General features: G+C 50.1%; 1 protein-coding gene across 1 annotated transcript; it reads right to left on the bottom strand.

Annotated features, from left to right (window-relative positions):
- Positions 1-1,272: 1,272 nt before the first annotated feature.
- On the bottom strand, positions 1,273-15,554 carry ABHD16A (abhydrolase domain containing 16A, phospholipase). Its single transcript, XM_049653586.1, has 20 exons — positions 15,346-15,554; positions 14,301-14,357; positions 13,533-13,599; positions 13,237-13,323; positions 10,099-10,184; positions 8,363-8,436; positions 8,081-8,203; positions 5,829-5,943; positions 5,635-5,736; positions 4,644-4,707; positions 4,178-4,227; positions 3,730-3,853; positions 3,169-3,273; positions 2,874-2,937; positions 2,564-2,620; positions 2,355-2,417; positions 2,129-2,205; positions 1,946-2,044; positions 1,799-1,845; positions 1,273-1,606 (listed from the first exon to the last, which is right to left on the bottom strand). Exons 1-20 carry the CDS (start codon positions 15,475-15,477, stop codon positions 1,523-1,525), a joined length of 1,677 nt encoding a protein of 558 aa, XP_049509543.1. The 5' UTR covers positions 15,478-15,554; the 3' UTR covers positions 1,273-1,522.
- Between the last annotated feature and the right edge of the window lie 1,327 nt (positions 15,555-16,881).

The raw sequence follows: 16,881 nt of genomic DNA, 5'->3' as shown, positions 1-16,881 counted from the left end.
GTGGGGCTAAGTGCCCCCTATTTGCATTCAAGGAGGTTGTTACCTTAACTGAACAGACTTGTTTTCCAGGAGACTAACTGTCCTAGTGGATCCTGGAAGGTGAGGTTCAGAACCATCCAGCTGGAGCATGCTCCACACTCCCCACCCTGTTTGCCCCCTGGGATGGGACAGAGGAACAGAGTGCCAGTATCAACTCTCCAGTGTTTGCTAAAGGTGGAGCATTCTGGAGCTGTGGCCACCTCTTCTCTTTTGACCCCAATTATCAGGTATATCACCTGACAAGTCTCAGATCACCCTTCCAGTGGAGACTCAGTATGCCCCCACTGAAGGAGCTGGTGAGGGCAGACAGCCCCTGCCTAGAGACTGAGGAGGAGCTTCATGCCCTGGGGTTCCAGGAGACACTGATATTAGCCAGAAGCTATCTAGGATATCAGAACATTGTTGCTTGCCCACGTTGAGCTTGTTCAAAACAGAGGACCAAGGAGGGTAACCCTGGGAGCGTTTCAGCTAAAAGAGGTTTCCCAAGAAGAAGGTGGCCAGGCAACAAACTGACAGGTGGGAGGAAAACTCATTCTGTTCCATGAAGTCTGAGGATTGGAAATAGGACAGAAGTTACAGGAAGCCAATTTCCTCGGGTTCAACTTAGGGATTTTCTTCTAATAGCGTCCAGAAAGGTGAAGTGTGGCTCTGGGAAGCCTCAGTCCCTGGCAGGCCCTGTCACTGAACTGCAACAGATGCGTGAGAGTGACAAAGGCACGGTGAAGAGGTGTGCAGGGTTTGCCGCAGAAGACATGGGGAGTGGGCTGTTCCTCACTCCCCCTTGGAACAGCAAGAGCTGAGTAAGGAAAACTGGTGATACTTAAGGTGAAGCCATGCAGGTTGGAGCTGGAAATCTGTAGAAGAGCCAAGTAGGGGAAATCAGGTACTAGAAAACACTTTGTAAGTGAAAGCTCTGGAGCTCTTAGCAAAGAGGGGGCAACCGTGAGCTCCTACAGTGGCTGCAGGGTTATGCAGGAAGGACTGGGGCGCGGGCTGGGGAGGCTGCACATGTGACACTACTAGACACACTAGCCAATGGGGAGGCTTGGGGACCCACGGCATGAGGACAGCTCAGGTTGGGGGCTGGAGGCCTGGGAGAACAGCAGGGATGGGGAGGGTTAAGTTGGCCGGCTGGAGTCGGGTTCCCCAAAGCCCAGCTCTTTGCAGCTTCAGTTGTCCCCACTACCGGCCCCAGGCTCCTGGACACTTGGAAAGTCACACAATTAGCCAGCCTGTAGAAAAAATACCTTTTTATTAATTATTAGGAATAATCCATTCACTGAATGCGGGGTATATGTTGGGGAAGGTTAGGTACTGCCAGATGGATGAGGGGAAACGTGCAATAGGGCAGTGAGAAGGGGGACAGCCCCCCACTTTCCACAAACTATAAATAGCAACGTGAACACAGAGAATCACAAATAAGAAGAGCCTTCCTCATGTCTCCTCCTATCCCACTCTTTCAGAATGAGTCCCACTGTGGTCCCTAGAGGTGCCAGGGCATCTGGAAGTTCGGGGCCGGGAGCGGGGTGCAGTGCGTGGCCTCGAAGTTGTGCAGATACTTCTGAGCCTGAAGGAAGAGGGCAGGACAGGTGGGGTGCAGAGCACCGCAGCATACAGCACCCCCAAACACCTCCACAGCCTCTGAAACCACCTCCCATACCCTACAAGCTGCCACTTCCAATGCTTACATGGTATCCCCTGTCTCCAAGCCCCCTGGCCATCCCGGCACCCCCTTCCTGTCCGCCACCCCTCAGCTCACCAGAAACAAGGCCAGCTGCCGCCTTCCGTCTGCACTCATGTCCTCCCCTGTGGAGAAGAGCCGTTCACACATGAGCCATACATCTGGGTATTCATCCTCCTTCCTGGCTTCTTCCCAACACCCCCTCCTGCCACAGGACGTCCTTACCCACACTCCAGGGGAAGTCAGGCCCGTGCTCTGCCTGGTAGGAGCGGAGGACGGACAGGCACCAGTCCTCCTCTACCTCCCAACGGCTATAAATCGAGGCTGCTCAGGGAGAGAAAGGAGGGCTTGTCAGTGACCTGGCCCGGCCAGGCCCCCACCCAAAGGCCTCACCGCGTCCCCCTGCACCTTCCTCCAGCTGTGAGGAGGCTTCCAGCCACTGCCTCACCACTCGAAGACCCTCCTCTGCCATTACACGGGGATACCTACAGAGGGAGCACCAGGACCAGAGGTCAGGACCCAATTCTCTTCACTCCTCATCCCTAAACCCTCTTCCCTCCCTCCCTTGCCACGCCAGTGTCAGTAAACACATGCACACACACACACGCACGCACGCACATACACTCCCGCTTACCGATACTGTAGGAGCTTCAGCAGGAGGTCATTGCCTCGGTTGGACATGATGTCCTCAGGAACCCTGGGGGTGAGAACAGTGTACACTGGAGGGGCTGGAGGTTGGGGAGGAAGGGTCTGGATACCTAGGTTTCTGGTGGGCAGAGGTGGGAAGGGCAACTTCCTAGCTACATCTGGGATCTAGGAGGGCAGAGGCTCCCAGGCACTCACGTGGTGGTGATGATCTCATCCTTGGTTCTGCGGATCAGCAACACAGGGCCCTGGTACCTTCAGAGGACAGTGTGGTGCTCAGAGGGAGAGGGGACAAGTGGCCACCCCACCCTTGCACTGGCTGCAGCCTAACCCCCTACTATAGCAGGGCCCCACAGGCTAGCCCTTCACTCAGGGGTGAGAAAATATTTAAGAACAGGCATGGCCCACATTCTGGCCTTACTGGGAGATCTGCTTGAATACCCAGCAAAGCCTGTACAGTGGGGAAGTGGGGAAGGGAGTTACATGCCGGTTACTGGCCTGCCCTCACCTGCACAGCTGTTCTGCGTTGTTCAGATTGAGATGCTGCCTCACGGTCCTGGTCACAAGGCCCCCTAGAGTGGGATCAGAGTGACGGGATGGCAGAGACAAAGCCCTTGCACAACATATAGTTCCCCACTGTTCACAAAGAAAACTAAGGCCCCAGACAGGGGAGCCCTCCTGCTTTTCATCCCGTTGGGTGACCCACTCCCCACCTACATAAAAAGGAACCATCTCCAGTTACAATAGTTCCCAGTTCCAGCCCACCCCTTCCCTGGAAAGGCAGGCCTGGGAGCTGCACTCACTCCAGCTATCTGGCATAACCTTCAAGGCCAAGGGCACCAAGTCATCAAAGGAAGCATCCAGGATCACGGCACTAATGTCTGGGTAGGACATGGCTGCCCATGTGGCTGGTACCAGAACAAGGAAGAAAGGTGAGGACCGAGGGGCTCCTGCCCACCACCCCATCTTTGTCCCATTGACCCTACAGGCTGACACAATCATCTCTACTAGGTTAGCCCCAGGTCCCCCTTAACCCCTCACTTCACTTGGCCAGGGCACTGTATGGAGAAGACGGAGAGAGAATATCAAAGTGCATCGAAGACCACGTGCAGAGGAAAACTTCACTTCCCTGATCTCCCCCCTCCAGGACCCTGGTCTGCTTCTTTTCATAATGGACATAAGGTAGAAGGAAATGTGAACGTATACAAATAGGATACCATCTTCCAGACACACGCAGATATCCCTCCTCCGTCCTCTCCTCCCTTAAGCCTCTACCCCACTGCTGGGCCCTCAGGGCATTTCCCTACTGCTCTTTGAGGGGCTGGGGGTGGCATAATTTGCCCAGGGTGGGGGTAGGCTGGTACCAGTGAAGCCACCGATGGACCAGGCATAGATGATGATGTCCTGGGGCTGGAAGCCCAGGCGGTGGATGGCAAACTGGACCACCACATCCATGGCATTGGCCTCATTCTGAGGAAATGGCACCCCCTGCAGGAAGAAGGGCAAACGCAGGAATGGATTAGCACCAGAGGCTGGTTCATGGGCCACTTGCACGCTTCCAGCACAGAGCTACCCTACAAGAGACAGAGGGTGCAGAAGAGAAGGGTGGCGAGAGGGCCCGCACTCTCCAGAAATGCCACTTCTCTCTGTGGGGTGGCGTCATGGTTCCCTGCCCTTGGCACCCAGGTGACAGATGAGTGAGAGCCACCAGAGAAATATACACCCCTTTTCCTAATTCCAGTGGCTGACCAGAGGGAGACAGACCATAACCATAAATTCAGGAAAAGCAAGGGATTTCAGAGAATGTCTCACCGTGCTTCCAGCAAAGCCTGGATGATTCCAACCCAGGACAGAATATCCAGCTGCAACACAGGAGGAGGAGGAGGGGCTATGACCTTGTGGCCCACACCTCCCCCACCTCCAGCCCCGGGGGGAAAGACCAACACAACATGGAAGCTCTAAACAACCCCAAATTTAGAGGTGAGTAACTCCAAGCTTTCTCAGAATGGGGAGATGACACCAGAGGTTCTGAGGCAGCAGAAGGGAGAGATGTGATTATGTCATGGGGACAGAATGAAGGCCATAATGTTAGGGACACAGCCCAAAGGGAGGGAATGTAAGGTTGGCAAAGCGAATGGGGAGTAAAGTCCCCCCCAAATGTGAGAATTTCAAACCTCACTCAGATAAGGTGATCTGGCCCAGGGAAGTTATACTGGTGTGGGAAGGTGGGGACATTCTATTCCGAAGGGCAGAGACGAGTATTGTGCCCTGGGCCTACCTTCCAGAGGTGTAGAAATGCAGCCCACCTCATAGAAGCCTGCGTTCCCCTCACAGCAGATCACCTACGGAAGGAAGCAGGAAGGAGGGCTGTGAAGGAGCCAAGCTGGGACTGAAAATCCCCCGTGTGGCAGGACGTGGGAGCTTTACAGGGAAGAGGAAAGGGTCTGTTGTCTTCAACAGGAATAGAAACTTCTAATTTTACAAGGTGCATGAGAGGCAGAGTGGATGCAAAAGCTTAGCAAACTGAGGAAGACGAACTGCTCGACCACTCAGCAGTGTCGTTTTCCTTGGAAGACCACCGGGGGACAGCTCTCAGAAATGGGGCTATGGATATTTTTTTCCTTTCTAGTTTTTGGGTCTATTTTTTTCATGACTGTTTCTTTTGTGTGGCATGCCAATCACTTTCCATCTCTGGGCCCCAGACTTAGAGTCAGATAAACTTTAATTTCATGGGGCCCCGAGCCCAAACTCAGAGATGGTGGAGCTTGCATGGATTCTCATAGCAGCTGGGCAGTGCCGGAACCAGGAGTCAGCTCCCTGGACTGCTGACTCAGTGCTCTTTCCATGGCTCCCTCATGGAGGCAGGATATACTGGAGGCCAGGCTACCTGGGTTCAAATCCCAGCTCTCTCACTTACTGTGTGGTCTGGGAAAATTATCCCAGGCTCAGTTTCATCATCTGTAAAATGGGCTCTCCTAAAAATAGTACCTCTTCTACAGGGTTGTTTTGAGGATTAAATATATGCCTTCTATGTGATAAATGCTAAGTGGTGACTATTACAAGATTACTTTTTGGTCCCTGAATGTCAACTCCTACTTCATCTATTTCCCTGTGGTAGGGTTTTCCTATGGCAACATGTCTTGAGGGTGGGGTGGGAGATGGGATTATCCCCAGATGTACTTCTTAGGGCTGCTGTAGAACTGAGGTCCCCAGAACCTCCACTGCTCTCCCCACACCACTTTTGGGCTGGGCTCCCTGCTCCCTCTCACCAGCTTCTGTCCCTGAGGCTCAGCCGTCCCCCGCCGGTCCACAAACATGGTGTCAATCTCGTTGCCATCGCAGGCCAGCAGCTTTGCCCTGCGCCCGTTGCACTGAGTGGGGGAGATGTTGTGAGGGGCAGGAGGTCACATCCCTGGTAGGGGGAGAAGGACCATCGGGGGTGGGGTGGGGGCAGGGGCCTCACCTCTTCCACCAGCCGGGCCTGACCCTGCAGCAGCATGGGCATGAGGGCCTTCTGGAGCAGGTACACTGAGCCTGGATATAGCATCCGGCGCCCCAGAGTGTGCGCCACCAAGTAGCTGTGGGGAACATGGGGTTAACGAACCCTTGACCTCAGTAGGACCCAGGGATTATCCTAGCCCTAGCACTCAGAGACTCTGGGGCCTGCTTCACCCCTGACCTTTACAGTTTTGTTTCTTGACCTTTACAGCTTTGTTCTCCTCTTTCAGGACATAATGAAGTAATATATGTACCAGGCTGGTGTTCTTCAAAAATTTTTTTACTACAACCTTTATAATATGCACATTTTATATTGTGGCCCAGTACACACATCTATATTTATAATATTGAAAATTTTAGGAGATAATATTTTCTATATGCGATAAGTAATTCTTATTAATTAAAAGAGAGGGAGATACAGAATCGGAAGCAGGCTCCAGGCCGGGAGCTGTCAGGACAGAGCCTAATGTGGGGCTGGAACTCACAGACCGCGAGATCATGACCTGAGCCAAAGTCAGCCGCTTAACCGACTGAGCCACCCAGGCGCCCCTATTCTTTTTAATTTTTAAATGTTTATTTATTTATTTAGAGAGAGTGCGTGCACAGGTGGGGGAGAGAGAGAGAGAGAGAGAAGCAGAGAGAGAGAGAGAGAGAGAGACAGGGAGAGAGAGAATCGCAAGCAGGCTCCACACTCAGCGTGGAGCCTGACACGGGGCTTGATCTCACGACTGTGAGATCATGACCTGAGCCGAAATCAAGAGTCAGATACTCAGCCAACTGAGCCACACACGGACCCCAAAGCAAAGTTATTATTAACTATGATTCTGTTAATGTATAAATGCAACTTATTTAAAGGCCCCCTGTAATACTTTAAAAAATGACAGCTGTAATTCACTCGATTTCAAGATTCATGAATGGACGGTAGTTTGAAATACACCACACTAGACTGCAGACTCCACCAGGGCAGAGACCTGACTGTTCTGTTCTGCAATATGCCCTATTGTGCCACGTAGCAGGCGGCTAGAGCCTGACAAAGAGGGGCTTAATAAATATTTACTGAACAAATGCACTAATCTAGACAGATAAGCTGTGGTAGGTATCTGAAAAAGACAATTAACCATTTCCAGTTAATCCTGAAATAGGATTTGTCCCCAGAAAAAAACAGGTATGTACCACCCTGTCCAGCATCCCCTCAAAACCGCAAATTTGGTTTGTCCCTCTGACCAATCGTCACCCAGGCAACACTGATCACTAAATCCATCCCTTTCCTTGGTATCTTGGAACTGCCTCCCAGCCCCCAACAATAGAAAATTGCCACAGCATCTGCTCTACTGTAAGGGAGGAAGGCTTACTGTTGTCACTTCTGACATCATCAGTAGCCACAACTTGGGCTTTGCTGTCAAGTACCCAGGCAAAGTAGTAACCCTTCTGAATATGTTACTCTACTTAATATACCAATCCTATAAAGTGCGTTATTCATGGATGCAGAAATTGTAGCTTGCTTAAGGCAGAAGAATCTAGGAGTAGAGAGGCCAGGTCAGGGGCACAGCTGTCACCAGATGCCACTCCAGCTAAGGCTATGTGTCTCCACCACACTCTCAACCTCATTGTTCTCTCTCAGCCTCGTTAGAAGGGCTTTTGTGGGGTGTCTGGCTGGCTTAGTCGGTAAAGCATGTGGCTCTTGCTCTTGGGGTTGTGAGTTCAAGGCCCATGTTGGGTGTAGAGCTTACTTAAATAAATTTTAGCAGCACCTGGATGTCTCAGTCAGTTAAGCGTCTGTCTTTGGCTCAGGCCATGATCTTGCCATTCGCGGGTTCGAGCCCCACACTGGGCTCTCTGCTGTAAGCACTGAGCCCACTTTGGGACCTCTGTCTTTTCCTCTCTCTGCCCCTCCCCAGCTCTCTCTCTCAAAAATAAATAAACATTTATAAACAAGTAAATTAATTAATTAAAAATAATAATAATAAAATAAAAGAGCTTTTGTGTCAGACAGAATTATTAATATCCCAACCCTTCATTCACCATCTGTGAGACTACACCTCCCTGAGCCTCTTTTCTTCACATATAAATGTAGATTAAAAACCATCACAAATAATACAAAATACATAGCACTAGGCCCAATAAATGGCAGCTATTTTATCCATAGCACCCAGTCCTGGAGTCCTCACCCGATGTCCCCTCCACCCCAGATGGCCTCTCTTCCCTGCTGCTTCTCACCTGGTGATCTGACAAGGCAGCTTCTTGACCCGGTTGAGGAGAGTGTCTGCTGTCCCCCGATGCAGGGGCTCTGGGCGAAGCAGGGCCACGCCCTGGCGGGAAGGGCCCCCTCGAGACTCCTTCCTGAGGATGGAAAGATGTAGGAGAGGTTGAAGTCAGAAGCAGCAAGCTGAGGTCCAGGAATTAGGAGATGGCACTGGAAAGGAGGCCCTGGGGCCCAAGATGGGGACGGAGGTGTGGGACAGGACAGAGCAGGATGGAGTGAAAGAACTGGGGCCTCACCGGCTGCTGGGCTCTTCCCAGTGGAAGTCCACTGGCCAGCTCTTGAAGTCAAAGTTGTAGTTGGCGAGCTGCCTCTGTGGTGGGCAGGGAGAGAAAGAGGAGGGGAGGAAAAGGGAAACTAAGAAATTGGGGCAGGCCCACCTACCCACCCTTGGCACCCTCATCCACAGGACTGGCCCCCACACATCATAGGGAGACAAGTCGAGGTCAACACACTCCTAGTTCATAGAGGGTAAGCTCTGTCACAGCCAGAAAAATCAGGCAAGAGAGGATACCCTATCAGGTATCAAAACTGGCCTGTCTGCTTCCAGAAGAACTACTCAACACTCTTTGCTTTTCCAAAATATAAAACTGACCCACCCCAAGAAGGGGTGGCTGGAGGTGCTGGTGCTTTTGAGGGAGGAAGTGGGGGCGGGGTCTGTTGGCTGGTCATACCCCTTTCCCCCACCAGGTCCTTTACATGATGTTGCCCTAGAGGATCAAAATGACTGTCCTAAGGTTGGATGAGAGGGAACAAGGGAAAGTAATGTCTACAGTGAGTGGTTCCTTTGCATTGGAATCACCTCCTGAACGAAGCCCTCTCTGCTCCATCCTCACAGCCACCTGCCTTCTCTCACCTTCGGCAGCCATGGGCTGGTGATGCCAGCCAGGCTATCGATGCCTCCAGTCACCCCACGAAGTCTGTCCACGCGCTCTCTGAGGGTGGCGGGAGCTGTGTCTGACTCTCTGCTGTACCCCCTCCCTCACCCTAAGAGCTCCCCAGTGCTCTATTTTGAGAGCTCTTTTTATTTTCTGTCACAGGAAATTTTTTTGACATTTTCAAAAATAACTTGACTAAGGAAGAACAACAGAAACACTGTAAAAAAATGTAAATGGCAAAACAAAACAAAATGGAAGAAAAGCAAATTTCAAGCAGGCTTTGCTCAGACCAGGCCTCAAATCCAGACCCAGCCCCTTCCTTTGCTGTGTGACTCTGCTTGTCACTTAACCTCTTTTTTCCTGTTTCCTCAGAGGTATAATAATGCCACCTCGTGTGGCTATTGTGAGGATTGGGAAGGGCGTACGCAAAATGCCTCAGACAGCGGCGTGGTAGAGCATCATTACATAGCTCTGTAAACGGCGGCGTGGAACAACCAGTAACACAGTGATGGTAGGGTCACAGCTCTTTGATCCCAGGAATCCCTAACAGGGAAGAGCTTTATAGGGCCCCAAAGCCCCTTCTCAAAGATAATCACACTCCAGCACCAGCTGGGCTGGCACAACTCCAAGGACACTATGCCCTGGCTTTTCTCCCTCCTGGCGCCACGCTGTGCTTCTGGGCACAACAGTGGACACACCTGTCCATCTTGACCCATCCCTGAACAAAACTAGCATGGTGTTCAATGCACACAGCCAAAATAAACAACACTTACAGAACCGAGCTGCTGTGACAGAGAGAAGACCCCCTTCTAAGATGTGGAATATTTCCACATCTAGACAATTCTTACAGATGGAGGGGAGAAGGGTGGAGGATTGTTCTAGTGGAACATCCCATTAGAAGTGGTAGGGAGGAAAATTCTCTGGGTGGACAGTTCACTTGCACAGGGGAGAAGGGCTATAGCAATGTGCAAGCAAAAACCTGCCATAGATGGCAACACAACTCGCCCTGACAGAAGCTGGTACCCAGTGCTCTGGAGAGGCAGCTGAGAAAGCTGCTGCCAGGGCACCTGTCTGGCACCTTTCCTGGGACCCCTTACCTTGTTTTCTGCAGAGTGGTTCCTATGTGTTGCCTCCAAGATGGTGATGAACTGCCGGTACTGGGGGTTGGTCCAGCGGCCGATGCCTGGTAGAGAGAGGATAGGAGACAGTGTTAGGAAAACTGGGAAGAGCAAGCTGAGTAAGTTTCAGGAAGAGAATTGGAGATGGGCACGGAGAAGGCCCTGGAAAGGGAAGTGGGAGGGAAAGGAACAGGTGGCCCAGGGTCTGGGGAAATAGGAGAGTTGAGCTGACCCCCTTCCTCCATATCTAGCAACTGGCTTCAGTGTTCTGCTACCCAGCTTCTTCAGTTTGTTTCTTTATAGGTTGGCAACCCTCAACATTCCAGAATGTTCACTTTGCTAGTCATGCAACCTTACTGTTGCATGCAACACACCGTCATGCAACCTTACTGTTCACCCTTGTGAACACTGGTCTCTTTTTTCCCTGCCACCCTTCTTCACTGCTTGCTTTCCATCTCTCTTCTGTATAGTCTAACTCCCTGTCATCTGGCCTCATGGCTCCTGCTCTTGCCCCGTAATCACTTCCTCACCAAATCCGAAGTCTCCTTCCTCCATCCCCACTCTCTTGCAACTATGCCTCTCTGCACTATTCCTGTCCCCTGAGACTCCTTCTCCTCTGCTTCCTGGGCCCATCTTTGCCACCTTCTGAATCCTGGACCACTCCTCCCCTGCCTCCATTCTACTTCCCTCTCTGAAATAAGAGCCATCCTCAACACTGCACTCATTCCTCTCTTCACCTGGCCCTTTGGCGATCACATCTGCTCTCCCTTCACTGCCAAGGAGTCTCAAACCCTGACTTCTCTGCTTCCGTTGACCCAACAGGTGTCATATGCCAGGCCCTGTCCTGACATGGGAGATAGTAGGAAACAAGACACACAGGTCCCAGCCCGGAGAGCTAGTACTTTGGCTGGGGGTGGGGTGGGGCTGGAGAAAGACAATAAGCAAGTAAACAAGAACATTTCAGAGAGGATTAAGTGATATAAAGAAGAAAACCAGAATCAACTAGAATGCTATTATTATCAAGGGTAGAGACCCCAGACAATACTAAGAATGAAGGAAGGTGCAGAATGATTTGTATAATGTGATGCCATTTGTGTCAAAAAGGCAAAATGCACAAATGAATGGCTATATATGGTTTATGCTTACCATATTTCATAGATTCTAAAATGCATTGTTTTTCACATTTGAAAACTGAAATTGGAATGTATTTTACAATTCCTAACAGCTTAGATTTGATCAAATGAGGTATATCTTTCATAAAATGATAAAAATGTGGACCAGGAAAGAAACCACACCAAGTGACAATGGTTACCTCTAGGGAAAGAGGAACACAGAAGTGGGGAAGATTCCAACAGGAATGCCAACTCTGAATGCAATGCTTCAGAACTTTATTGACAAGGGGCGCCTGGGTGGCTCAGGCGGTTAAGTGTCCGACTTCAGCTCAGGTCATGATCTTGCGGTCCGTGAGTTCGAGCCCCGCGTCGGGCTCTGTGCTGACCGCTCAGAGCCTGGAGCCTGTTTCAGGCCCTCTCTCTCTCTGACCCTCCCCCATTCATGCTCTGTCTCTCTCTGTCTCAAAAATAAATAAACGTTAAAAAATTAAAAAAAAAAAAAAAGAACTTTATTGACAAAAAGTATGTGAAGCTACATGACAGAATATAAGCATTTTAGTTCATGACACTTTGTTCTCTGGACTTCTCTATATTTAATTTATGTACCCAAATTAAGAATAAATAAAATTTGGGCTGCCTGGGTGGCTCAGTTGGTTAGGCATCCAACTCATGATCTCATAGTTCTTGAGTTCAAGCCCCACATCAGGCTCTCTGCTGTCAGCACAGAGCCCACTTCGAGATCCTTGGTCTCCCTCTCTCTGCCCCTCTCCCACTCATTCTCTCTCTCTCCCTCTCAAAAAAAAAAAAAAAAAAACCAAAACTTAAATAAATATGTAAAATTTAAAAATAAGACAAAACCCAGGACTGGAAGCTACTTTTAGGAGAGGTGGTCAGGGAACGCCTCTCTGATGAGGGAGCCCACCCCAATGGAGATCAGGAGGCAGGACATCGAAGGCAGAAGGTCCCCGCCCCAGGCTGGATATGACTGCAGCCATGCAGCTCCTAGCCTACCACCTCTCTCCAAACATCCCCTCACCCAGTTTTCTTCACATGCATCTGCCGAGGGGCAATGATTTGGACTGTCTCTTCATTTTTAAGTTGTGAGATATAACATACGTGTGTCCAATATATATCCAGTTTAAAAAATACGAAGCAAACATTCCTGTGACCATCACCCTAGTCAAGGAAGAGAACAAAGTCACGTCCCTCCAGGAGCCCTCCCTATCCTGTTCCCTCCCTCTCCCAGGTAATCACTCTCCTGACTTTCAAGATAAGCATGCCTGTGTTTTGCCACTTCTATATGCGTCCCTCTTGAACTTTACATAAGTAGAAACACACTGCATACATCATTTGTTAGTCTTCTTCTTTTAAAAAAAATTTTTTTTAATGCTTATTTATTTTTGACAGAGAGAGAGAGACAGAGCATGAATGGGCTAGGGTCAGAGAGAGAGGGAGATACAGAATCTGAAACAGGCTCCAGGCTCTAAGCTGTCAGCATAGAGCCGACGCAGGGTTCGAACTCATGGACCGCGAGATCATGACCTGAGCCAAAGTTGGACGTTTAACTGAGTCAGCCACCCAGGCGCCCCTTGGTAGTCTTCTTCTTGCATTCAACATTACAATTGTGAGACTCATCTGTGTTGCTGAGTGTAGCTTCAATTTGTTCATTTGCATTGCTGTATTGTGTTCTGCCCTAGAACGAGACTCCCTGCCATCCTACTATTTGTGGCCATGGACTTGTTTCCAGTTTTGGATTATTACAAACATATATACGGACATATGTGGAATTATTGTAGGGTATATGCATCTCTTCTAGATAATAGCAAAGTGTTCTGCCAATTAGCTTTTCCTACTTACAACCACGCCCTTTAAGAAAAAGATCATGCCTTCAACATTCCCAATTATTCCCCCTCAGGGCCCAACACAAAACTGTATTTGCAGAAGTGACTTCATAAATATTTACCCAGCGAGGGATAGATCCAAACCAGGCTCCCTCTCAACCTACCTCGGAGGCAGGCCACTCCTGCCAGGAGTAGCAGCAGTGTCCCCGCATAGTGAGAAAACGGCACCACTTTGGACAAGCTCAAGTAACCTGGGAGGGGAGAGGCATCACATGAGAAGCTCTCCCCACTGCCCCAACCCCCACCCCATACCCTCTCTTTGGGACAGCCATGCCCTCTGAGGAAGAAGACGCCTGATGGAAGAGGGAAGCCAAGCCATCCTCTCAGGTCCCCTCTCCTCTTTAGGGGGGGTCAGCTCAGCTGCCAACAACCTGCCCACCACCTTTGAAACCACACTGACCTTTCCTGTATAAGTAGAAGAAGGCGAAGGGAGAGGAGTAATAAGAGATGGACCAGAAGACTGAAGCCTGCAGCAGAGAGATGGGGACAAGCAATCAATACACACACACACACAGGTCTGCCATTTCCAGGCCTAACCTCTGAGCAAAGTGGATAACCTGAGGGAGATCATATCAAGTACCTATTCTGTGCATGACACAGTAGGTGCTTAATATTTGTTGAAAGGCAATGTATCAGAGCATAACAGAGGCTGGTAAAATTAGGTACGGGTTCTGTTTTCTTCCTCATCTCCAGACATAATTTCATCACATTGAAAGGCCAGTTTCTCTTTCTACTCAAGTTAATCAAGCCTTTTCACTCAGCCCACTCAGGACAGCGCTTGGCCTGGTCCCTAAGAGATGCACAAACGTCACCATAGGAACCCTGCCAGAGAAAACAGCTGTCTTTGCAGCCAAAGAGGTTAGTTGCCAGGGAGGACAGGTCACTGGGGACCACAGGACTCAGCACCTGCAGATGGTCCCAAAAGTAAGCACAGTTTCCTCAGGGCTCAGGCTGCCCCAGAGAAAAAAAATGCACACACCAAAGGGGACTGCCAAGTGTGTGCACTTGACAGCACGTCCGTCCGTGTGTGTGTTGAAGTCTCTTGCAGAGCCCAGAACATCCCCCACCCCCAGGGGCACTGCCTTCTCCCAAGCTGCGGGGGAGAAAATTCGGGAGGGCAAGTGGGTCGGAAAAGATGCAGTAGTCCCAGATGGCAGGGCAGACGTACCAGTGCCAGGATGCTGTCCGCATGCTTCTCCAGGGCACGGGGTTGATAGTATGTATCCTGCCAAAGCAGATGGCTGTGTCAAGGGCCGTGTCCATTGACAAGTCCTTCCCCTTCTCTTTTGAAAGCCCTGATTCGTGTCCTCTGGTTCTAGCCTTCAAAGCTATCCCTCCTGGGACATCCCTGTCTCCCACAGAAGCCCCTCTTCCCACCTCCCACCCCCACTCCAAACCTCATTTCCTACCCCAGACGGTGAGAACATACGGGGCTGGACTTGGGAGCAAAAGTGAAAACATCACTGGATGATTTCTGCTCCCAGTTTCAGATGGGTTGTGGGCATGTGCATATGGGGAGAGGGGTTAGAGCAGCAGAAAGGAAAGGCACCATAACAACTTTAAGAGGGAAAGAACAAAAATAACAGTGGGGTGATTAAAGAAGAGAATGTGGCTGAGGGTGGACGGTTTGTAGAGGACAGTAAACATAATCTGAGACTACCAATAAAAAGGTGGAGACCGTGTAGGGGCACAACCTACCACCACCCTCAGCTTTCACGAATGCAAGGACCCTGGGGTCTCCAAAGTAGGTTGGGCGGTTGGGTGGGGGGCAGCGGGTCCGTGACATATTCAAGTCATGTTGAAATTCAAGGCCAGGGTAAAGGGAAGATAAAACAGAACCAGGGAAGGCACCTAGCAGGAAGAAATCGAGAGTTTGACGGCAAAATCATCCAGCTCTCGAATCCGCGCAGGGTCTCTTCCAGGACGTAGAGTCAAATGGGACCAGCACGAACCACGACAGACAGGGTGGGGGGCCGCGAGAGGAAAAAGCAAGGAGTGGTAGTCGGAATGAGAAAGCGGTGGCAAACCGCGATAAAGGAGGCAGCCAGTCCGCAGGCGTGACTTTAACCCAGGAAGCACAAAGAGCACTTCGCAGACAACTGGCTTGACAACCAGGCTCCCCCGATTTCCAATAATGGGCGCTTCTGGGGAGCAAAGGCCGCAAAGGGGTTTGGGCCGTACCATGTTTTTGACCAGGGGAGAACTCGACTCACCCAGGAGCTGGAAGGGGGGGTAGTGACTGAAGTTGGAGTCTCGGGGACGCCGGACGGGGCCCTTTCCGAGTCTCTTTCCCGGTAGATTTTGTAGAGCCGGGGGCCTAGGACGCAGCTCAGCAGCTTCGCCATGGCCCCCGCTCGGGCCGCTGCTCTCCCAGCAGCAGGTCCCCCTGCTGGCCCCGCCCTTCCCCGGCCTCTAAGGTATTGCGTGCCCTTGACGTCAGCACGTACCGGCTCCGCCTCGTGCGGAGCGGAGACATTTTCCGCGCTGCCTGAGACGGGCTTCGGGCAATTGGACCTACGGGTAGAGCGATGGTCAGAAATTAGTTGGAGGCGTTTGGAACGCGGAGAGTTACAACTTTATCAGGTGTAGTCCAGTCACTTATTTCTGTCCCTTAATATTGGCAGACTCTCGAGCGAAGTGGGAACGAGAGGCAGGATTAGGAGCACTTGACCAGAGCAACGGAAAAGAAAAGGTGTCTAGGAATACATCAAATCAAAGAAATGCAAGATTTTATGAAAAGAATTACAGAAGTTTTTGAAAGAGGTAAACTGAAGGCTTGAGTAAGTGGAGAGCTACGTCGCAGTCATGGATATGGATAGGAGGACTCAGTATTGTTAACGTGTGTGAAATACTGGTTTAAAAAATAAAGGATACATTATCGTTCTTAAGCGTAGATGAACCTCAAAACCGTAGTACTGACTGGAAAAAAGAAAGCCATAGATTACATACAACCTGACACCCCGTTTCAAAAAGAAAATTTAATGGTCAAGTAAGTGCAAGATAAAGAGCAAATTTAGAATAGTGTAACACAGCATAGAGGATCTTTGAAATGGTAATACTGTTATTAAATAGACAGGTTTGTCTTTTCTTTGTACGTTACACCTACATTATATGTAAATTCTTTAGCTTTTTATTGCACTAAGCATATATACATAAAAGTGCACCATTTGAGTATATCGATGTAATCAGCATCCAGCTAATACCGGGGGCAGGGGGGACATGGATTAAATAGGTGATGGGGATTAAGGCATGCACTTGTTGGGATGAGTACCCTGTGATGCATGGAAATGTTGAATCAGTATATTGTACACCTGAAACTATTATAACACTGTATGTCAACCAACTGGAATTAAAATAAAAAAACATTAAAGTGGCTCCTGGGTGGCTCAGTCAGTTGACCGTACAACTTTGGCTCAGGTCATGACCTCACAGTTCACAAGTTCGAGCCCCACATCGGACTCGCTGCTGTCAGTGCAGAGCCAGCTTCTGATTCTCTGTAACCCCCCCACACCCCCCATCCCTCCCCTGTTCACGTGCTCTCTCTCTTCTCTCAGTAAAAAATAAAAATATAAAAATATATATGCCATATATACTACTTTAAAAGTAAATAACCTTTAAAAGCAAATAACACATTAAGAACTATTAGAGCTAGGGTGCCTGGGTGGCTCAGTTGTTAAGCATCTGACTTCAGCTCAAGTCATGATGTCATGATGTCGTGGTTTGTGAGTTTGAGTCCCACATCAGGTAAG

Source organism: Panthera uncia, assembly GCF_023721935.1.
Source record: "Panthera uncia isolate 11264 chromosome B2 unlocalized genomic scaffold, Puncia_PCG_1.0 HiC_scaffold_24, whole genome shotgun sequence".
NCBI lineage: Eukaryota > Metazoa > Chordata > Mammalia > Carnivora > Felidae > Panthera > Panthera uncia.
Note: the sequence above shows the minus strand (reverse complement) of the source record. Positions and strands in the feature narration are given on the sequence as shown.